Below are 23,608 nucleotides of genomic sequence, written 5' to 3' on the forward strand. Positions count from 1 at the left end.
AAAAACATTATATACATGAAGTGGGTGGGTATGTAGAGTATATACATGTATACAGTATAAGGTGCAGGATTTATATTTGACAGTACTGGATAATATGTACGTGCAAAGCTCAGTGTTTATTTTAAAGTATAAATATATATTTCATAATTTGTAGGTATGTGAATGTTTTTAGAGGATTTTTGACATTATAGGTTTTTGACTGATATAACTGTTCAGTATTATTAAGAATGGATATAGAAGCTGGCTTTACACACACATCACAGTCACTCACTGCCTCCACATCTAGCAGTGTGGTAATAGATGGTAGAACCAGTAGGGGGCGCTAATGCAGCGCTAACTGGATTTAATCCGCCGAAGAAGAAAACCCGGAAGAAGTCTTTATTTTGGTTTTGGTCGCGGCGGGAAAGGCCACCGAGGAGGTAGACAAACTGAACAGTAAGTTTTAAGTTGAATGTCTAATCTAAGCTGCTTTTTTATGTAATGATAACATCAGACAGTAAGGCAGCTCCTCTCTCTACAAAAAGGTGCCATTTAACGCGCTGCGTTGAAGCTAAACGTGCTGCCGACAGCTGCCGAGGAAGCGGTGTCATTGCAGTTATGTGGCTCTCGCTCGTTTGTAAGTTTGAGTCCTCCTGGACAAAATACCGAAGTGTGAAGAAGAAGGTGAAGTTACTTTTAGGTTGGATATTGAACAGACATTCACTCCGGAGACAGCCAGCGGCGTCTCTTCCTCAGTCTCACCCAGTGTTGGCAGCAGGAGGACGGTTATCCAGTCCCAGAAACTTCCGCTGCACTGGAGGCTGACTAAGGGACCATCAATAAATTACCCTTTTATTTGTTTGATTTACACAAAAACAATGTTGCTTCATGCTGACTTGTAGCACACTTATTTTGATTGCTGATGTGTTATGTATTTATTTTTGCTAAAATACTTTTATAAGACGATGGCTTTTGTTTTCAATAACTTCCATGTCATGTGACCCAGTGACTCCAAACTAATGCCGAATTGTGTCACTACGTACACAGGCAGCAGGATACACATCTTTCTAATGGATTTTACTATTTACTATATTTTTACTATTTACTATACTATACTATTTTATTTTAATATTTATTATGAAATTCAGCATTTCTTTTCAATAGCTTCCATGTCATGTGACCCAGTGACTCCACACTAGTGCCGAATTGTATTACTAAATGGGATAAATAAGACACCCTGTTTTTATGACATTTTACTGCTTCTGCCTATTTTATATTATATATTTTTTTATCACCACTATTTCTTATCACTACACAGGTCACATAGGACACACCAACATAGCAGAGTGGTTGTAGCAAACTGAACAACGTTATGGGTTTGTTTGTTTATTGTCAGGAGAACCATGAAGAAGAAACAAATTCAAAATATTCATATAAAATAGAAGAACAAGCAAAAGCAGGAAACTCTCAAACACTCCACAGTCAAGCCAAACACAAGGTGAAGTTAAAACAAGAAGGCAGAACAGATAATGTAAGAACACAAAAAGTCAATATGATTAACTACAAGTAAAAGGAATAAAAGCCATAAAACAGGCAAAATTACAGAAAAAGAGAGAAAAGTAATGCAAAAATAGAGATAAATTAAAGAATAAAATCAATAAAGGACGATAAGAAGATGACATCACATCAGAGGAATTAAGAAAAGATAAATAGACTTAGAGCAGTAAAAAGAATGAAAAGATAGATGAAAAATTAGTTTTAAAAGAGTGACTTCACATAAAAGTCTATAAAAGTAGGTTTTAAGAAGTGATTTACTGATTCTGCATCGTGCAAACAATGTTAGCAACAGAGGACCACCTTTAATATCTATTAAGTCCTAAAGTCTAATTCCTTCTGTTCCACCAGGTGAGACGCTTTGACCATGTCGTCCAAACAGCAGGATGTGGACAAGCCTAACATCTCTCCTGTTCTGTTCATGGACGTGGACGGTGAACCCATGTCCTTCTTCCTGCGACCGGGCCCTGTCAAACGTAAACTGCAGCCACTCATCACAGCTGGAGGAGGGCTGTTGTGTAACATCCAGCAGCCGGGGGCGATCCTGCTGATTGATCCGGAGGAAAGATGCTCCTTTACTGAAACTACTGCTCACTGGTAGGCGCTGGACTGAGCTGCATTTAGAAAGTCAGGAGGAACACCATTTAGTCTGCTCAGCTGATTAAAGGAAAACTACATGGCTGTACAATGCAAGACTATTGTTTGGTGTTGATGGGTTTATGGGATGCATTTGTGTCCAGAACCCAATAAAAACCGGCTCAGTAGTTACCAGACAGATAAAAAACCATGAAGTCATCACAGTACAAATATCTACAAATGAAATAAAACCACAGTGTACCATTACAGCCAATGAAAAGTACGATAAATTAGTTAATTTTAAAAACGTTATAAATGATGAATATTTATATATATATATATATGCAATGAATATCAATACTTTAGCATACAAAAGTTTCTAGGAAATTAAAATAAACCATCTAAATCTACAGTCAGTCAAGCTTCATTTTAACATTTAACAAGACCTGCGTCATCCAATTTTTTACACAGGACCAAATAACAAGAAAGAAAGAATTTTTGAAAATGACAGCTTCTTTGTTTGGGTAAAAAATGACTTGGTGTTATTATTTTGATTACCATTGGAGTTGATTCATTAAAATGAAAACATGTTGCCATGTTTCTTCAGGGTCTCTTGGATGTTCAGGGCGAGTTTTAACCCAATCCAGTGAAAAAGGAGCGATTGGTGAGGTTTAGAATATACACATACGCAGAATTGAAACGTTATTCATACAAGAAAATCCATGACATGAACTGGGAATGACCCCATTGTTTTTTATTGTCAATTAATATTTGCTTATTTTTCAGATTTATTGAGTTATTGAATTGTTTGGTCGATAAAATGTCAGAAAATTATAATTGTGAAAAACTACACTCAGTTTCTGCTCGTATAGATCCTTTTTGAAATCCAGAACAATGTAATAAAGCATTAGATTTAAGACAGTTAAACAGCACTTTGTACTGTAAGTGGAAGTGTTTGATTTCAGACATGGCAAAACTCACATGCAAGGCACAACTAAGGCTAATACCGTAATACTGTTAATACGCAGAGTAATGTTACGCTTTGTGCCTCCTATCTAATGAAAGAACAGTTAACACACATCGACAGAAGTTTTTAGCGAAGTAAGCTGAAACATTGCCATGTTTGTGATCAGATAGATAACTTAATTCAGCAAAAGTGAGCTGAAAACATTCAAAGCAGCGTCTGTTGCCTCTTCAGGTACGTGTCCACCCAGTACATTGACGACTGTGTTGAGAAGGATGAGCAGCTGAATTTAGAGGACTACAGGTTGAATCCTGAAATAGCTCGAAGAAAATCTGCGACAATCAACAATACCAAAGAGAGCTCCTCTGGACACTCAGTAGGTACGATGTCAAGACCTGACTTTACTTTTTGTAAGGAGCAAACTCAACAGTTCTCGCATTAACTGTGCCATTGATTCTTATTTGATATTTTCTGCAAAAACGTCTGCAACAGCTGCTGAAATCCAGTTTAAAAAAAGCAGGCTCTGGTTTTGTAGTAGCTGTACCTTTTTATAATCAAATGAGGAAGGATTTTACGTTACTCTTGTTATTTATGTATAATCTCTCTGTCATTCATTCACCATATTTAGGTAGGGTTAGCTACACGGCTGAAGATGACGCTGCCATTTTGAGTTACGTCAGTAACCACAAGGCAGAGATCGGGGGAAACCGGCTTTGGCAAGAGATGGAGAAGCAACGTGTGACCACCCACAGCTGGCAGTCGATGAAATACCGTTACAGAGTGCGACTGGCGAAGAAACAGACGGAGGTCGTGAAGGCAGAAACAACAGAGGAAGAGGCTGAGGCAGCAGATGGAGAGACCAAGGTAATTTACCTAAAAAGTATTTTCTCTTACATTTCTCTGCCTGTATCACATTTCTATCAAAATTTAGAGGGACGGGTTTGAAGTAGAGCAGTCTTTGATGAACAGTCTAATCCAATTCAGGACAGAAGTCCTGAAATAAATCCAACACTTGTGAAGCTTATAATGTTCAGGTTTTGTTGGTGTCAGATCATTTTGACATTAGCTTTTATTGGAACATTCAGAAGTATCTCCTCTTTGGTGCGTCTGTGTGAGGAACAGAAGGGCCTTAAGAAAAACCAATAATAACATTTTGTTGTCACACTGTGAAATAGCTGTTGAAAATCTTGACAGTTTCAAAATAACAAAAAATGATGTCACAGGGACTCGAAGGAGCAATTAAGTTTTTAATAATACCACTAGATGGCGCCAAATTAAAAAAGACTACTACACACTACCTTTCAGAACCTATACTACCAAAAAAACCATTTTGTAAGTCTCCATAAAAATAATTCATACACCGTATTTCAAATGCAGTATGCCAAAAATACCAGCATGTCCTACTGCATCCAGTCACATTTAGCAGGATGGAAGGCAGCATGCTTTTATTTTTATTCTGACCCACAATCCTCTGGGCAGCATGGATGGATGGAAGAAACATCGCTCTGACTCGAGCCGCCAAGAGAACACCGTTAGATGACAGCTCATTGGCTGGCCGATGGATGTGTGAGCAGAGGGTCAGAGTTCAAGGCACAATGATAAATACTACATGTAACAGTGTGTAATTTGTATGGTTAACTGCAATATGTAGTAAAAGCAAAAGTATACGATTTGGAACGCAGCCACAGTAGTTTCAACACTTATTTTCCACAGTATCAGTATTGAGCATTGGTATTGTATATCTACATTTTTCAAGGTATTGTACTGAAGGTAATGACAAAGAAATTTCAGTATCGTGACAGCACAAAGACACAAAGCCTCAAGTTTCTCGTGTGTCTGCTTGTAGGTTGAAGGAAATCAAGAGACAGAGGTTGAAAAATCCTCCAGTGCAGACGATGCTGCTTCTCCTCCGGAACCATTAACAGAATCCGATCTAACACAGGTACTGACCAGGACTCACTGCCTCCAACAAACACCACAGCTCAAGTATATACAGTATTTATATAGATGTATTTATTTATTCTTAGTTTAATTGTGATTCAATGCTTTCAATTGAGCAGAGCTGAACAGAGCAGGTTTGATGTCTCCACAGATAGATGCCCAATGCATACCAGCTGAGAGCACAACACCAAAAAGTTCAGAAGCTCAAACATCCATCTCTCCCCAAGAAGAAGTGGAACATGTGAACCCAGATGAACAATCAGCCGAAAACTCACAAGTAGAGATTGTAGAAGCTGAAACATGTAACTCCCCGCAACCTGAGGGGCCCTGTTCAGACCCACCGACAGATGCTCAGCCAATCCCAGCTGAGAGCACAGAAACAGCTGGACCACAAACCAGCGCCCCGGAGGACTCTCCACCAGCCCAGCCCAGGTCCCTGCCCGACACCTCTGCTCAGAAGAAGCTAGAAGAGAAGCAGAAGGCTTCCCCGAGGCTGGAACAACAGCCGCGTCGATTAACCCGCCGGCAGCTTCAGCTCGAGAAGCCTGAACCTTACGGCAAAAAACTCAGATCGTCCTCAAGTTCTGTAGAGCAACCAACATCTTCTCCTCAGCCCTTGAGGAAAATGAAATCACCCTCTGAGCATACTCTTCAAAAAGACTCAACAGTTGACCAGCCACCTACTAAAAAAGCAAAAGTAAAGAGTGGGGCAGCGGTGTTAGAGGTGGTAGAGAGTCCACAGGAGGAGAATGAACAAGCTACGGTCTCTGAAACAACACAAGCAGGTTTGTTATATATCTACTAACGAGGGACGCAAAGCACACAGACAGTATCTGAGTATCTTCAAAGCTTTTGTACTGCAGAGAATTGATTAAATGTTTTGTTTTGCAGATAAAGAATCTGTTTCAGTGCCACAGAACGGGGAAAAGAAAAAAGAGAAGAGGAGGTTGGGGATTTTAGAAATGGCTACAAAGGAGTTTGAAGATGAAAGTGAGGTAAGATTTCAAAAGATAGGCCCTTGTATGTGTGTCTATGTTCACTTTATCTGATGCACAGTGCTGTACTACTATTAGTACTTTTAATATTTGAAATGTAGTTAAAACAGGTACAGTGTTTATACATTATTCTGACATCTCTGACTGATTTAGACCCTTTTTTCTCAGGGCATTGACTGAATTTTTATACCAGTGATGGAAAAATCTGAAAGCTGTCCTTCATTTTAATAGATGAAACACTGAGAGACATCTACCATAACGTTTAGTAGCCTTATCACATGCACCACTGTCAGTAGCCACATGTAGACCACCTGTAGTGGCCCCATACCAGTTGGTGATGAGCGTGCTTATTAATAAATTAGCTATTGTCTGGTCTTGTCTTCGATCTCACATGCATGACCACGTCTCGCTGGCTGCTGTGTTTTGGTGCTCTCCGCTGTCACTGCAGGGGAAAAAAATAATTTATCTGCCTGGTATGGTATTGAAAAGTGTTTTCTCTCCATGCATAATCTGTAAGTTTGCTTAGTCTATTAAATGTTACTATTATTGAGTTGTTTTTGACAATTAAAATGCTGTTAGATGAGCAATGGCTAATGATCAATTACGACAGAATTTTTACAACTCTGTCCGTCAAAATGATTGACAACGAGAAAGTCTAACACAACCTCTGAAGTTCACTTCTACATTCATCTCCCAAGAGGATCATCCATCATTCTACATGATGAGTGAAGTATTATTAGATATAATATAAAATTCCAAAAAAAATAATTCCTATGAGCCTCATTTATCATCTCATAAATGGTCTAAATTGGTTGTGTTCAACAACTTTTACACTCGACAGAAATCCCTGCCCCTACCACCCACTTCAGTTACAGTTTCACGTGATTCCTGCTGATTCCTCACTAATTGTTCAAAATCATCAGTTTTCTTTGTTAAATTTCTCTTTGATAGATTTTGTAAAGATCAGCAAACAACTTCAGAATATTCTTGAATTTGATTGAAGGTCTGAATAAAAAATCTGGTTTAATCAAAAATAGTAAAAATTACTCAGTTATTTATTGGTGATGTATTCAGCTTGTAATTGGTTTTATCATTACATGCATTTAGTTGATATTCTGACTGCAACTAATGATTATTTTTATTATTTTATTATTATCGTTGATTATCTCCAGATTATTTGCTCAATCAAACGTTTGGTCTATAAAACAGTAAATCCTCACAGTCAAAAAGCTGAACTAGGGAATTTAGTTATTTGTGCTTGAAAAATTACTTAAAACATTTAATTGATTATCAAATGGTTTCAGATGATTTGTCGATAAATGACTTCACTTCTAGTTGCTACTATCTCTTGCTTCATTTCTTAAAATATTTTACTCAAAAAAACACAAAGAACTGTTACTTTCACATGGAAAAATCCTGAGTTCTTCTTTAAATATGTAAACTGTTAATATTTCTGTCTCTCAGTCTGATGAAGACGAAGCTCCAGATCTCCAGAACCCGACTGAAACAGTGTTGATGAAACCTGCACCGACAGAACCCCCTCTCCCGACTCCAGACACAGCTGCTTCCTCACAGTCCAACCCTGAACCCAGAGCTGACCTCCAGGAGGACGAGCAGGAGGCAGAGACCTCCCCCAGCGACTGCCTCCCACCGTCAGGCCGCCCTGAGCCTTCAGACACTGATCCGCCCGTCGTCAATGGAACCTCGAAGGCCCACCTCTTCATATTCGACAGAGAATCTCAGGAGGAAGAGTCTCAGTCCATTATTGGTGAGAATCCAGCAGCTCCAGCCAACCCACAATCAACGGTGAATGCTGCTTTTTCACTGACTCAGATCCAGCTGGAAGAGGACAAGCAGCGAATCAGAGAGCTGATGAAGGAGGCGAACCAGGTGAACACAATATAGGCAACTTTTTTTTAATTACAGTCTGATTTTAGACTTCATGTCTTTTTGATTTGGTACACAGAATCACAAAAAGCAGCAGGACTAGGGTTGCAAAATTCTGACAATATTCAAGGAGTAAACTTTCCGTGGGAATTAACAGGAATTCATATTTAATATATTTGATTAATTCGTCTGAATTCATTTCTAACCTCTCGACTGTTTTTGTCATAGGACTTGGCCACTGTGACCAAAGCGCTGTTGAAGACCAGCGGAGAGTTCTCTGCTGCTCTGGACCTACTTTTGAATCCCGTCTCCGTTTCAGGACCGTTTTGGACGCGCAGTGACGACCATCTTTTGCTCTCAGGTGATGCCCTCAACCGACAGCAGCTGCAGGAGAAATACGGCGAGGAGGGATTGGCCAAAAGAGTTGTGTTCCTCGAGGTCGAAGGATGAAAATGAAACATTTTAGTATAGAATGAAAGCAGGATAGTTTCTCTGATGTTGTCTCTTCCTCCTCACTCACGTTCAGGAGGTATAATCAGAAACATTTCAGGATTAAACCAGATGGTTTAAAAGTTTTTAGGTAAATCGTTAAAGGTAAAGTCGAGGCTATTATTTGTGCGTTCTATACCTTTGTTTGCAAACAGAATCTTTTAATGTGTTATTTTATGTTTTTAATGTGTTTGTTTGTTTTCATTACATTACATTATAAATAGTTTACATAAAAAAATAAAAGTCCTTTTTATATTTTTTGTGTTTCACAGCTTTTTTAAACAAATTGCATTCACATGGTTAACATGCTTGAGCAGTGTTTAGCCTCTGGTAATTTTTATGCCTCCGGCCCCGACTATCGCCCACGGAGGCATAAAAATTACCAGTAAATCCTTAATTCTTTACTAAACTAGATTCTGAACGGGACACGTTTTGCCTGCATTAACACAAGACTGATGGAAATGTGGTATGAAAATCACAATAATTTAACAATCAGTCTTGTGCGCTTGGCTGTTACACGGTAGCAATACAAACATTGTCCTCTGACTTAGAAACAATATTGTTTACAGTAACATACACTATATAACTACTGTATATTTGAATCACCTTTAATACAGCATACACTGCATAGTGATAATCATGATTATAATCAAAAACGTGGGTGATGACACGGGTAGAGCAAATGTCCTCCTAAAGAGTTAAAAGCTGTGCAATAAAACTAAATTAATTTAAAAGATAATTATTTTCAATGATGTAAAAGAAGTCAGGAGCCAGTGTGAGGATGTAAGGACCAGTCAAATATTCATTGATCTTTCTTTATAAAATTAAAACTCAGTCAGCAGAATTCTGAACAAGCTGCAGACAGGAGGGAACATTTTATTGAGTGTAAAGTATTAAAAAGGAATCGAATTAGCCTGGATTTTTTATCCAATCCACCATTTTATTTCATTTCAGCCCCAATATCAATTGAGTACATTCATAACTTTGAAACAAACTTCCCCGGACCCACATGAATACAATAGTTTAAACAAAAAAAAAAAATGAAATCCACAAACCTAAGAGAGAAAAGCAATTCAATTAAAGCAGACAAATCAACCACCGAGAAATAGAAACCAACAGGATGCAAGTGAAACACAATAAAGAGCAGTATCTGATACAGTTCAGGAGATTTTACCCAAATATGGCCACAAGTATTGCTGCACCTTATATCTCCCCGTAATGATATGAACTTAAATACAAGCGGTAATGACCATGAACATGTAAAACTGTATGTTGACGCGACAGCTAACACAACTGTATATAATCCCAGTGCTACACTGATAAAAACCAGTCGTATAAAAACCCTTTTAGTATGAAACATTCACATCCACCAAGACCTAATTTACATACACCTATAGGTCACATACTGTAAGTTGGTCAGGTAAGAACCCGTTTAGTAAAGCAAAACATACGGTACCAAGGTCTCCAATAAGTAACAGCACACCATATATCCCTGGATTTAAACAGCTACTTTTATTATTATTATTATTTTTTTGCTCATAAGGTATTTAGAGGACATCTCCAATCAAGCTACATTCATTAAGGTGGGTTGCTACAGTTTAATCAACTGGATGTTGTGGGGATTCGACCTGCTTTAAGAGATGAAAAGGAAGATAATACGCTCAAGGTTACGTCTTGTAGTTTGCTGATGAATGTCGGCAAACTAACACGTGTGACTGAGACTTTCCAGAGTTAGTAGGATTCATAGCTTGATTTACATCCGTGTCATGTTTCTGTACACTTTGCTTTGGTTGGCTGGTTAGTTTGATGGTCAGAGTGGTGTGTGGGCTACAATCTCAACAAGGAAGAGCAAAATACAGCGATTCTGTTGTTTCTGGATGTTAACAGCTGAACGATCAATAAATAAAGCGTCTGATGTTTGATGTCGTCGATACAAAGTACAGTACCAATAACAGAATGGCTCTTTGTTACTCATCAGGCTGGTTTTACATCAACTCAAACATAAAAGGATATGAAGGTTCATCCATGAGCAAGACTCCTCCTCACTCTTGTCTTACACGATCAATTAGTTTTTATTATGGGTACGCTGATCTGGTCAATAATTGACCGAAAAGTCTGGAAAGAGTTTAACAGCCCTGCAAAATCAATAAAAGCTGAATATGGCGACAATAACACACTTTTTGGTTAACACAGAATGATTAAAAAACTGTGAAAAATACATTTTCTGCCACATATACAAGTAATTAATGATTAGGATAGACACTGTTTGGATTAAAAATGTAGCGCACAGACTGCATTGCAGCTATTTAGTTCAAAAATAATTATAATATAAAAAAAGACCCACAGCTCCTTTTGTCCTCACAAACATGCTGAAATAACCAAAAGGCCTGTATTTTATTAGCATTCTGCTTCTGTAAAACTTCAAGATAGAAGTAGCACTTAATCTTTGATCCAGCAAACAGTACATACATTATAATACAAACAGGTGGTAAAAAGATCACTTCCGTCCCCATGCGTCGATCAGTTTCAACGCTAATCCAGCGAGAGCACTGAAAAGCGAAATCTGTGAGACATCTCAGTCTGTTGCAAAAAGACTAACATGAACAAAAAGGCCTCTGGGGTATACGATCGCATGCCTACAGCCCTCTATGTACAGTCTGACACTTTAGCCCCGATTCAGAAGAGACAAAGCAGGATGTGCAACCCGTCTGGAACAGAGTCCCCTACAGGACAGCAGGAAATAATGAAGCCACTCACAAACAACAAAATAGTTTCTCCAAAATTAAATGATGTAAAACGTCGTCTACGAAGATTATGTCAAAAGGAAACTTTAAAATGTGTCCTTTGGTTTCGTTTGGCTTCGATAACTTTAATGTGATTTCTTCGGTCCAGTCGCCAAAATAAAATGTTGGCATTTTACATTTCTGCAAACCACCGAAAATTGAGCCTAAAGAAGCTTCAACATATCAGCAGTTTGCAGAAACGTACATTACCGACATTTATTCTGGCAACTGGATCGCCTTTCTTTTATGAAAACAATTTAATATTTAGCCATTTAAACTGATATGTTTTTATGTGCACCAACTAAAACGCACAAGACGAGAACAATGTTTCCTCAGTAAAGTGCTTTAGAATCAGAACAATCCACTGCCTGTTTCAGTAGCGCGTAGCATCTGGCAAATGTCAACGATTACAGTCATGAATCAAGATATTAGTCCCTTCTTGAGGGGGCACTGTTCCAGTTTTTACAGTTGATGTCCATGAAAAAAAAAACAAACAACCAATACTCTGATTATTTCACACTCAAACGCACAAAAAAAACAAGTTCTCAAAATGATACATAGAAAACACCTGCTTTGCTTAAAAGGCTAATCGTATTGGTTTTAAGGGAAACGAGGAAGGGTGAAAAGCCAGTCCAAAAATAAGGCCAGCTAAATTGCATAGAACTTGAGTAGTGCACTGATGCATCAAAAGGCTGTGCTCCTTTCCTCTGTCAACTTTGGCAACCCGGCAGAGTTCCCTCAGAAACCACCAGAACTCCAACACCATTCGTCTCCACTCCGTGTTTTGTCTCCTTGGCAGAAGACACTTAAAGCCCCCAAACAGTTTAATTTGGACTGCCAACAACCCACCTGGACCCTGGTCAGTCATGGCAAAAACAAAATACTGTTCCAATTGAGGGGCTCAGTCATTTTTCTTCATGAAATGATTCAAACTTACATGTACCTTTTACGTGAATGTCATGGGGAGAAGCACAATATGTACTATTTTCAATTCCTTTAGAAAAAAAGGACGTTAAGAAGAATTTGTACAAAATACTTCAGCCAGTTTAAAACAGAATGTTTTTTCTCTCCTCTAAATGATGTGAAGCTCTGGACGAGGATCCGGCGAGGCAGCAGTGAGGAAGAGAGCACAGCTCGGACTCTATTTGCACCCTTTCTCTTTGTGAAGCGAAGACGCCGCCCACCACCGTCTAAACAACAGAAATAGTATAAAAGCACCAGTTCTGAGCCTGCATCCATGAGACCGACCGTCACAGCTTCAACAGGCCCAGATTTAGGTTGTTCCACCTCTCTAACAGGGTGGAGCTCTGTACACGTTTAACCCCTGTGAGAACGAGTGGCGTTCAGGCGGAGATGGGACGAAGCCCGGCTGCACAGCCATCAACTAACGGGGACTTCGGCCTCTGCGTCCTTGTCCAAAATCTCGTCCTGGATCTCGTCTGTGTTCCCTGAGTCACTGCTGGCCACAGAGCTGATAGAAGGAGAGTTCCTGCCGCCTTTAATCATCCGTCGGCAGGTCTCCATCTGCACGTCCAGGCCTCTCTTCATGCTGCACATCTCCATGTACTCGTGCAGATGTCGGTTCATGTCGCTCTTTGCTGTGGCCAATTCCATCTGAAAGAAGGGAAAACGGATTAAAGAGAGCGAGGATTTAAGAGACTGAAGGGAAATTACTGAGGAATGACCTCATAGTTCACTTTTGATAAAAAAAAAAAAAAAAGCTAGGCCCTCCGTAGCTTTAGCAGCTTTTAAATGAAACGCCCTCCCAGCTAACTTATTAAAGTGATATAACAGGATGTAATTGGTACAACTTGTTTCAACCTGAAAACCTAAAGGGCATTAAGAATCTAAAATGATGGAGCATTCGACACCAATTGCATGTCAGAAATTATGGTATTCAAGCCACTCAGTTTTAGAGGTCGTATGGCCATTGTAGGTAAAAATAAATAAATGAAGATTATGAAGCTTCAGAAGTAAATTTGAGACTTAAATTTCAAAGAACTTCTGAGTTTTTTTCTGGCTTATTTATGACTTCATACTTTTAGATAATATTAAAGTTTTTTTCTCCTACATTTGAATATTACCCCTCTTCTCCAGCTTTGTAATTACATTTTAGTACAAACTATGTCTCTAATATGCCTTTGTAGAAAAAACATATAAATCTGGTTTGAGAAAAAATGTTGATGATGACACTTCCCTGCTTTTCAAAAAATGTCACACTATCCTTCCTGAACAATTTTCATACAGTCACAAAACAATTAATTAGAGACAAAGACTCTCCTGGACTAACTTTGTCCCAAACCCATACTATAGACTCATTCTATACAGTATGTGCCACACACTAAATATCACAATATACTTCTTAAGCAGCAAATATATATAATATAACATATATTTTAACAACATTTAACATGTTCTTTAACATTTTACCAGTATTTTATCTTAACAGGATACAATACATGCAGCCATGTTGGTTGTGAATCCAACTGCAACTTTGGATGTCACTGCCAATTTAACTTACACAAGACACCCAACAGACCTGTTTCACCACCACACACAATTTATTCTGATTTTGTCCAGCTGTGAGTTGTTCTTCCATCAAACCTGAGCACTGCTTTGTGATAGAAAAGTGTCCATCAATGTACATTTAATCTTTTTTTTTTAAAATTACAATGCATACTGTCTGCTTTAAGTATACTTAAAGCAGACTTAAGTAAACACTCTACTACGGAAGCCCTAAGGGACAAATGAGATTATTTTTTTCTGGCGATTTATTTTCAAGGTCTGATCTAAATTATTTTCTCTCCTCTGTTCCTGACTCCATGTACCTGTTGTAAAAAAAAAAAAAAAAGTTTTGCCAGGATAATCTTTCTAAGTTCCTTATTTTTTGTCCATGTGTGAAACTGAGTGGAAAAAGATTCAGGAACTCAGAAAGATTAACCTGGCATACTTTTTTTTTCACCAGATCACAAGTCATAAACACAGAAGAGAAAATATTCTTTTTCAAACATGAACATTTTTTTCATGATAATTTAGATCAGACTTATAAAACGGATCATCAGATAAATAAGTTCTCACTCGCTCCTCAGGGCTTCCGTACTCTACAGACTAAAAACCTGCTTAGTATCATTATATCTAATTGGAGATTATTTTCTCATTTCATGCGATTCATATGCTTTAAACTTGCCATATGCCTTGTGTCTTTTTCTCACACACAAAAAACCACACAAGTTGTCTACCTCGATTTGGCCGATGGTCTCCTGGTACTCCTGCTCTCTGGTCTTAAATAGTGACTCCGTTTCATCAATGAGGCTGCCAAGACTTCCATCCTGGGAGTCCTTAGAGAGCACAGACAGAGGCCTCATTCATCATGCATGAGTATATGTCTTGTACAGCACCACTATAGCAAAGATCTACACACTGCCCTACATGAGTTTAGGAACGATAGAGAGGAAGAGAGTACTCACTGGATCAGCAGCATCACCGTTGCCTTCAGCGTTGCAGCCATTTGTGCAGGTGGTCGCGGCGATGGTGCACGGCACGTTGTAGTTTGTGAAGTCCTCCCACAGCAGCAGTGTCTCCTCGTTTTCCTCCCACGTCAGACTGTCGCAGTCGTCGTCGATTTCGAACGTCTCGCGCCTGGCAACAGAGGAGTTATCTGAGCAATGTCTGTGTAGGACAAAGGACAGGGAACGGAAAGAAGAAGAGAGAGAGAGAGGGAGGAAGGAAGGAAGGAGAGGAAAGACAAGTGTGACAGCCACCAGATCCAGCAGAGGTCACAAGCAAAGAGGAGGATGCGCTCGGAACGGAGACAAACATGCAGAAGGGACAGAGTTCATGGAAAAAAAGACAAACTGAAAGCTTTCTTTTGAGAATATTGTAGGAGTTAGTGATTAGTGAGAGGCTTATAAAAATGGACAATGTTTATGAGAGTAAAAACCATTAGAAGGCATCCAAAAAATAATTACTGTGACTTTCACAAAGCAAATTAATGCCCACAGCATTTACATCTGCTGAGATTTGCTGAATCAGCATTTTGTGTGTTAGTTGCAACCCTCCATATAAACACTAGAGGGAGGTGGAGGAACGCACAGTCCATCAAAACAACATTGCAGGACTGTGGTGGTGTAACTGCAGAGCTCGTTTAGGTTCATTCAAGGCAAAGAGGGCCTGTTTCTTCCTGTGTGTGAGGAGTGTCGGTGTATATATGTATATATGTGTGTGTGTGTGTGTGTGTGTGTCTGAGGTGTCGCTTACAGCTGGTTGAGCATGCGTTTCATTTCGTCTGTGATGTTGAGCGACCCGGGGGCCTCCTCCTCTGACGGGCTGGGCTCAGCGTCCATCTCTGAACTCTCCTCGTCGGACACGACTTTACGCTCTTTCCTCCTGCAGCACGCCCCGGCACCCTGAAGACACACAAACACAAAGAAATATAAACATCATTCATCAGATTTTGATTCAGAATCTGAAGAAACCTGTGGGGAAACATGACTTTTATCGTTTACTAGTACTTATACTAGTACTGTGTGTCTCTGCTACATAAATGCCTCTACAGATGAGGCATTTTGTGTGGAGCCTCCTTTAGATATACTTCAACATACAACATACAACATAAGAGAAGCCACCAGCTTGTCCACAGTGGATTCATACTTAGGCTTTAGCCAGCACTGTCGGCGCAATCTGATAACCTTGTGTGCAGCCAAGAGTCATCACATCAGCATTTTACTTTTCTGTGTGTGTGTGTGTATGTGTGTGCATGTTTAAGAGTCACTACTTAAGGATTTCATATGTGTATGTTTATGTTTGTGTGCGTCCTGGCGAACATGCAGCGGCGCGTTCCTGCGCCTTCAGAAGGGTCACTCGGTACACCGGCAGCTCTGGTTTCATCTGTAGACTGCTGACTGTTTCTATTACAGAAGAATTCATATTTTTGCTGCGATTACTGTCAGCTCCTCTGACAAACAGTGAAACAGCAGTTGGATACCCACCTTCTCCGGCAGCGACCTGGCCGGACTGACGTTGAACATCTTTGACATGTCCTCTGAGTTGCGTTGCTGAGCCACGTCACACAGTTTGGCCGTGATGTCGATCCGCCTGCAGATATCCATGTCCACCCGCCGGGCTTTCTCCTGGATCTGGGTGTCCAGGTCAGACATTTGCTGCAGGGGTAAAGATAGTTGTTGTGGATGACACGTGCAAGCCAAACACCTTTCCACACTGTGTACAAATACAGTGTAAATAAAAGCATAGAAGTCAAGCGCCATCAGCTGATGTTTCATTCATATATGTAGCATCCTAATCTTTACCTATAATAAGGGTAAGGATTTCTAGGTTAACTTAAGATTAATCTAAAAACAATAATAAACCATCTAAATCTGTATAGAGTACTACGAGGGGTGATTGATAAGTTCTTGGCCTAAGGTAGAGTTGTACAGCTCTCGTTCGATGCACGTTCATTATGCAGAAAGTTTCAGGGGAATAACTTCTGTGGAACTTGTGTTTTGAGTCATTTAAAATTCTAAGTCAGCACCATCTGAGAAACAAACCCACAAGTCCAAGGTGGCGATGGCTGCCATCCAGGAATGCAGATTTTTACTCTTTTCACCTGATTTGACACCTTCAGACTACTAACTACCTCCTCCCCAAGATGAAGAAGGAGCTCAGTGGTCGCCATTTTGATAGTGATGATGACGTTACAGCTGCTGTGGACGAGTTTCTGTCTTCAGGTCCAAGACGCCAATTTCTTGTCTTATGTTGAAAAATAAATGTGCTAGGTTTTCTCAAACTTTATGAAAAAGACTCCTTCTACCTTATGCCATGAACTTATCAATCACCCCTCGTACTAGATTGCATCATCAATTCAATTATGTAATGATATTCTACTTGGTAGGGTTGATTCTTCCTGCTACAGTGAAAGTTCGAACAATTGCAGGATAAGGACAAACAGGTTACCACATCTAGAGCACATACCACAAAATACAGGAAGTCTGACCACAACTAGGAAACTGTGAAATCGAACAATCTACGCCTCCGAAGAGATCCACTACTCAAACATCACTTACCTGTCTCTGGATTCACACATCATTGGGGATGAAGTCAAGCACAGAAAACAATATGAAAATCTACGATGTGCAGACGCCAAAAGTGAAGATAAGCACAATAAACAAAAAAACAACGTCTGTCTATATTTATCCCTGAGCAAGCACAAGCTGTGACTGAGCCCGCTGCAGTATATTACGGCTGTATATCACACTGGAGCGGACCTGCCAGGGAACAATACAGAGCTGCATAGAACAGGAAGTACTCTTGATCTACAGCTGCTATTTGAGCTCTTTTCAATGAATGCTTGTCTTGGAGGCTTTCTGGCATTATATATTTTTCAATGGAGAAAGGAAGGAAGGAAGAAAGGGTGTGTGTATGAAGACCTGTGTGAATGGCAGCCTTTATCAGAAACATCTGTACGTACGTTCTTCAAACACTACTAACATGATTGCTTAAAGTATGGGAGTTAACACAGCACTCTGTCTGACGTGTGAAAGCTTTGCGTGGCTCAGGGAGGTGGTGGTGACATCACTGAGCAAACACTTACATCAGTCATCAGACTCTTAAACACCACGAGTTCAGCCTTCAGCCTGTCCACCTTCTCTGTCAGCTCATCCTGGACCTCGGATGACTCCCGGGCGCTCTGAGTGGACGTGACAGTGAAAGAATCAAAATGAGATGCCTGACAGTAGCGGAGCATGCTTCACCACAATAAAACAAACTAAATATGTAAAATAAAGTTCAATAACCATTTCTAGACCGGTGTAAATCCTTATCATAAACATTCAATCCACACATTTGGTTAGATAATAACTGACCCATGTTGCATTCAAATAATCAAATCATACTGTTTTACATTTTCATATGGGTGGTTACTGGTTAGCTTTTTATGATCAGTACACAGAGGCCATAGTTAAGTTTCCTTTTCATATTTCCATAACTGAGATGATGCAAATGTGAGCTGCTGCTGACGGCGTTTAGCAAAACTCAGAGTGCTTTAAAACTGGAGTCATATAAAAGATGGTAACCAAGTCCCTGCATGAGTGTTAACTGCAAGTTTTGTTTAGTAAGGTTAAAAGCTAAAATTGAATAGTTTATCATTTTGAGAAACGGGCTTATTCTCTGTCTTGCTGAGAGTCAGACGAGATGCCACTTTCATGCCTTTACAGTTAATATATAGCAGGAGGAAAAAGCTGGCCTGGCTCTGGTCAAAGGTAAAGAAATCCACATACCAGCACATGAAGTTTACTAATTAACACGCTGCCTGTCTAATCTTCAGAGATGTCAACTTGTGAAATATGGCCTCCTATCTAAGATTGCTCCAAAACAACAGGGGGCAGCTTAACTGCCACAGATCGTGGGGCTGAGTCACTGTGGGTTCAGGAGATAGGATGAGCCCGGGCTAGCTGGTTAGCATGCTAATGTCAGTATACATCTGTGCACACATCCAGCAAAACCGTCATTTCTTCACACTCTGTTGATTATGTTTGTTAAAATTCTGGCCATATCTTACACATTGCCCCTTTAATTTGTACGATAAACTACGTGGACAATCGGCAAGTTGTAGTTTTATATGCGTTTATGTGTTGGACTGTTTGTTAGCCAATGATTGCTCGCAGGCTTGTTGTCACTGTAAGTTAGCAAGGCAACCAGTAGAGACCTGAGGAAGGGTTAGGGTTATCTTCCTACCATACAGGCACAGTTTTAACTCTTGGAAATAAAGCGAATAACTTTGTTTCTCAAGACGTCACACTGCTCGTTTCAGGCCGAATTTTAAATTCTGTCTTCCCAAAAATCATGTTAATCCTCATCTACACTACATTTACAAAACTTTAAAGGTTCAATTTGTAGGAACAGTTGATTTTTGAGTCTCATTCCCAACTCGTCAAATACTGATGCTTTGGGGTGGCAGCTGGTCCGACCTACAATCCCAGTGCATCAGTATTTGGTGAGTTGGGAGTGAGACCCAAAAATCAACACTTCTTACAAACAGGACCATTAAGACTTTAAACAGTCCACTGGTATGTAGACCTGTTTTATAATATCACATTTGCCATCAAATCTTACTTTTGGTTTGATAAACATTAGCGTAAATCTAATAAACCCCTAAACTTAATTGTTAAGCCCTCTGACACGTGTAACTAACATGGAGCTTAATAGAAAACCTCTTACCATAACATCCCACTAAATGGATCCTATTAGGCTAATAAACATTAACTCAGCAGTTTAAAGACTTAATTTTGCACAGATTGAAAGATGACCGACTCTGCTGTTGTTATTCTATCACTGAAGAGTGCCAGTTGCTTCTGTGTTAAGTCAGCACATGGTCACAGCCCTCTGGCTCTGAGCCCTGAACAATAAATGGCTGTTTGCACTGAATTTACTATCTCTGAACAGATTTCCTGCTCTTCCATACGCAACGACATCTGCCTGTGTGCTCTAAAAGGTTAAAGCCCCCGGGGGAGGGCACTCCACCTCTCTATCTGGGGTTTTGCTGACCCAGAATATAAGACAAACACGTATGCTGTCACCGATCAATTCGTGCAAAAGCAGAAAGAGGGAAGGACGCCGACTAGATGAGGTACTCGCATCAGCTGTGCGTGTCCGTGTTATGATATAGCCTCAAGGTGTGACACCAGTAATTGATTTCTATTTCCTTTGCCTGCTCTGAACAGAAACCTAATGGCAGGCTGCTGGTGATATTTGATGTTTATATCTATATCTAGGCCAACAGACCCTTCCTGATGGGTTTGTAATATGGTTTTTCTCATCTGACACACATCCTCCTGGTTGTTTACGCCTCTAGTGCAGCTCTGCTGAGTCCACACAGAATGAAACACCCTGAAGAACTGAGCTATATATAAATGTTTATGCATGTGCTGTGGCAGCAGTTTTGAAAATGTATGTGAGGTCACGCCTTTTATTCGGCTCGTATTTGTCTGCATGTGGTAAATGACCCTTGGCAAGCCATCAAATATCTGTGCATGAGTGTGTTTGTGGAATTTATTTTATTGTTTATGTTTCCCAACCTGCTGCATGGATTCCACCGTGGACTCCAGCTGCTGTCGTTTGGATAGCTCCTCCTCCCATCTGCGAAACAAAGCACAGAGGTGGGTCAGTTACTAAGCCTGGGGTCCCCTGGGGGCGACGAGACAGGTTAATGGTACTTTTGTTCAGATTATACTCCCATCTCTGATTACAAAATGCCCTTGACAGTGAGGGTGCACACCCTATTTCCCCCCTCATGTTTTCAACCTTTTGTCTCCTTCCTCCTTTGTACGGCCGTCTTTACAGCCCCACTGCCTCAATAAAAAAACTACACAGAGAATGAAGCTCCAGCTTCCCCCAAACACATTTCTCATGAATAGTTTTTCAACCTTTGAGTGACTGCACAGGGACATCTGAACACATCCAGAAGGGTGGAGTATTTGTGCTGCAGCCTGAATTCCTTCATGCTAACTGCTTCTTTCCTCATAAAGTCTCATGAGTGGGGAATCTGTTTACAACATCTCGCTGGTTACGGTTCAAAGCGAATTAAAATCTTTATTCATGCCTCCGACAGAGACTAAACCTACGGAAAAAAGCTTATAGTGTACTAATGTAAAAGAAAACCTTGTGCAAAGCCATTAGTGGTGCTACCAATATTTATTGAAGATAAAGCAGAATTAATTATTCATCATATCAGTCGCCAGGCAGATAAGTCACACTAAAACAAGCAGCACACATTACCGGTTAGGTCAATTTGAAGCAGTATAAAATGACCTACAGGGAGTATACAGTCATGCTGGTGGCTCCGAGAGGTGGTTTTATATTACTAATCAAACATTTCCTAATTCCGGCTGTACAGGATAAGTCATAGGCAGAACTTGTGGAAGCTCTGGTAGACTACTGTGTCACACATAACTTTTTACAGGCTGTCAGCTGGCTTACATTTGGGCCACTTCTGGCAAAGCTGGCCTCTGGAGTTGAGCCAGTTATGAGCCAGTTCTGGTAGGTTTGTTGGGGTGAATGCAGCCCAATGCTGGCAGTGTCGGTTAGGTTTTGGCACCAAGACTTAGACTGGTATAGGCTAGGTCTGCCATTTGTGTTGGGGTGATTGTGGCCCTATGCTGGCAACGGCGACTCGGTAAAAGCTGCCATACCAGTGTATTCTGGGGCGTCATTCAAACCAGGTTTGGAACGAGTCCAGAAATCGCACTTTGAGTTATTTCTTCTGTCCTGGGCCATCGTAGGCCCAAACCATTTTGGCTACCCAGGTGTTTCTAGGCATGGCAGTGCTAAAAGATAAAGCTAATGTCAGCATGCTAACATGCTCACAATGACAAACTGCTTATGTTAGGGAGCTATAATGTTTACTGTGTCAGCCATCTTAGGGGCTGTTTACATGACAATAGTTTTTGCATAAAATGAAACTTTTGTTGTGTTTTGGCCATTAATTCGCACAACGACAATGTTTTGGTTGCCTGAAAATAGAAACTTTTGAAACCGGGGTTCCAGAGTTTAATCTTTTGAAGACACCACGCTTACTGTTGTCATGTAAACTGGTAGTACGTAATTCCTGTGAAAGCTGTGCTTTGCGCATGTGTATTACATTTTCAGCCTAATAGCCATGCGCGAATGGGAGGACAGCAAGAACAATGGTGGACTATTTGTTTGTGCTGCTGACTCTGCTGCGTTTACTGACGCGACTCTAGCTAAGTGTACATTTGCTAAACCGTTACAGTGAAGTGATGCTTCAACGCTCTGTAGAAGAAAGCGTTTGGAGCGCAGGCACATGGTGTAATTCTGCAGTGTTTAATTGCAAATGTACGCCGCCACCTACTGGCCTGGCATGCATACTACAGCGTTGTCAATTTCAATCATTTTGGCGGATCCACGTGCTCAAGGATCATTTTTACCACTTTGTCGTATGAACATGTAACTTTTTTAAAACACAGAGGAAAAACGTTTCAGTTTTTGGCAAAACTGTTGTAATGTAAACTGGGCCTCAGCTTAGCGTGTTAGCATGCTGTAGAAGCAGTACAGCTGAAACTAATTGGAGTGTCCGGGGATTATGAAAGTGATTACAACTCATGCTGAGAGAGACACGAATGTGCCATCAAGATATTTCTGTATGGACCGAAGTGGTGCACTGACCGACCAGACAACCAGAGCCCTACCACTTGCGTAGCTAAAAATAAAATGCCAGACCACCCTGATTGGCTGCACGCCATGATCTACAACACAGTTTTCTCTCCCTCTCCCAACAGATCATATTACACATCTGCACCATGGCAGCTATGTTAAAACAAAATCATGAGCCTCTGTAATTGCCTTGCAGTATGTGCTGCGTACAAAAGCACAGACTGCTCAGCCCGTACTGCATCAGTCAGTTCACTCTGCTCCAAATACACACTCATCTCGCTCCCTGAGATATGAGACAGCAAGCATGCTGAGTCACGGATGCTTCCCAAAAGAGAGTTTGAGGTTCAGAAGCTCATTCAGTAATATGAAGTAACACCCATGTGATGGTGAGACACTGTGAGCCACATGGACGACGACAGTGAAGGATAATTTGAGAGTGGGTTTTCTGTGTGTGTGAGCCAGTGGGAACATCTGCGTGTAGTGATGTAAGCAGTGCATTCCTGACTGTATGTGTTTTCTGTAAGGGAGAAAGCTGACATATGATGACCGCTGCTGCATTCTGGGCCATTAGCGTACCTTACCCATGGCCTTTACCGTGGAGGAACACAAACACAGCCAGAAATCACTTCGGCATCACAACAAGCCTCACTAGGGAGTCACTTTCTCACAAAACGCTGCCTTGTTTCCATTCAGGACCCACTGAATGTACACTGTCTAATTAGAGAGAAGTATTCCTTGGCTGGGCGTGCCAGCTCACACTGTGATTGAAGCCTTGTTCTAAAAAAACGCTGGCGGCGCTGCTTTACTGTGTCCACAACACTTTGCCTGTCTGCCGCAGGACTCTGGCTAAGGTCAAAGCAGTTCACGACTGCGTCACATCCTCTGCAGACACAAATCCGTTTGTCACAGCATCTGCATCACTTATGTTGTCACTTCCCAAAGAAACCACCACAGCCTTTTGTTTAATGCTAATGGTGATAGCTGGACAGCATGACTAAATCGACCTGCTGACGGAGGGAAAGCCTCCCCGTGTCAACAATGTGTCAAAGCTATTCGTGTCATCTATCAAAGGTAATGGAATCATTGACAGAACTAAGCAGCAGCCACATCCACATTATTTGGAGCCGTTACAATCCAGCAATCCATGAAAGTCTAACGGAAAAAGCACCGACTATTTTCAAGCATCCGGGTCAAAACAGCTAATCCAAACACAGATGACACTACAGCTCAGTGAAGGTATTCCTACTGGCCTCTCAGCCATAGCTGTGGTTCTG

At 40.6% G+C, this 23,608-nt stretch overlaps 2 protein-coding genes across 4 annotated transcripts in view; one reads left to right on the top strand and one right to left on the bottom strand.

Moving 5' to 3' along the window:
- The first annotated feature begins 359 nt into the window (after positions 1-359).
- Positions 360-8,640, top strand: terf2ip (telomeric repeat binding factor 2, interacting protein). 2 transcript variants are annotated; one of them, XM_084348215.1, is made up of 10 exons: positions 366-435; positions 525-616; positions 1,885-2,130; positions 3,308-3,453; positions 3,702-3,937; positions 4,920-5,015; positions 5,166-5,799; positions 5,906-6,009; positions 7,474-7,899; positions 8,125-8,640. In XM_084348215.1, exons 3-10 carry the CDS (start codon positions 1,901-1,903, stop codon positions 8,344-8,346), a joined length of 2,094 nt encoding a protein of 697 aa, XP_084204341.1. In that variant the 5' UTR covers positions 366-435; positions 525-616; positions 1,885-1,900; the 3' UTR covers positions 8,347-8,640. The 2 variants fall into 2 exon arrangements, with proteins under 2 accessions (XP_084204340.1, XP_084204341.1); XM_084348214.1 differs by lacking the exon at positions 525-616 and having other exon boundaries at positions 360-435.
- A 671-nt stretch (positions 8,641-9,311) lies between these two features.
- The window catches only part of iffo2b (intermediate filament family orphan 2b), a 31,043-nt gene continuing 16,746 nt past the window's right edge, over positions 9,312-23,608 (bottom strand). Inside the window, exons 2-8 of one of the 2 annotated variants that reach the window (XM_084349374.1) lie at positions 20,240-20,300; positions 17,758-17,853; positions 16,157-16,327; positions 15,426-15,574; positions 14,636-14,807; positions 14,408-14,506; positions 9,312-12,782 (exon numbers count right to left, since the gene is read on the bottom strand). In XM_084349374.1, coding sequence (XP_084205500.1) covers positions 12,549-12,782; positions 14,408-14,506; positions 14,636-14,807; positions 15,426-15,574; positions 16,157-16,327; positions 17,758-17,853; positions 20,240-20,300 — 982 coding nt within the window. In that variant the 3' untranslated portion in view covers positions 9,312-12,548. Of the gene's footprint in view, positions 12,783-14,407; positions 14,507-14,635; positions 14,838-15,425; positions 15,575-16,156; positions 16,328-17,757; positions 17,854-20,239; positions 20,301-23,608 lie in introns of both variants that reach the window. The other variant, XM_084349373.1, reaches the window with a different exon arrangement.

This window comes from Pagrus pagrus (genome assembly GCF_965226575.1).
Source record: "Pagrus pagrus genome assembly, chromosome: 3".
Classification (NCBI taxonomy): domain Eukaryota; kingdom Metazoa; phylum Chordata; class Actinopteri; order Spariformes; family Sparidae; genus Pagrus; species Pagrus pagrus.

Bases quoted from the DNA above. Each gene is read 5' to 3' on its own strand.
- terf2ip (XM_084348214.1), top strand. From the start codon at position 1,901: ATGTCGTCCAAACAGCAGGATGTGGACAAGCCTAACATCTCTCCTGTT. The intron at 2,131-3,307 runs GTAGGCGCTGGA...TTGCCTCTTCAG, and splicing joins ACTGAAACTACTGCTCACTG to GTACGTGTCCACCCAGTACA. The intron at 3,454-3,701 runs GTACGATGTCAA...CACCATATTTAG, and splicing joins CTCCTCTGGACACTCAGTAG to GTAGGGTTAGCTACACGGCT.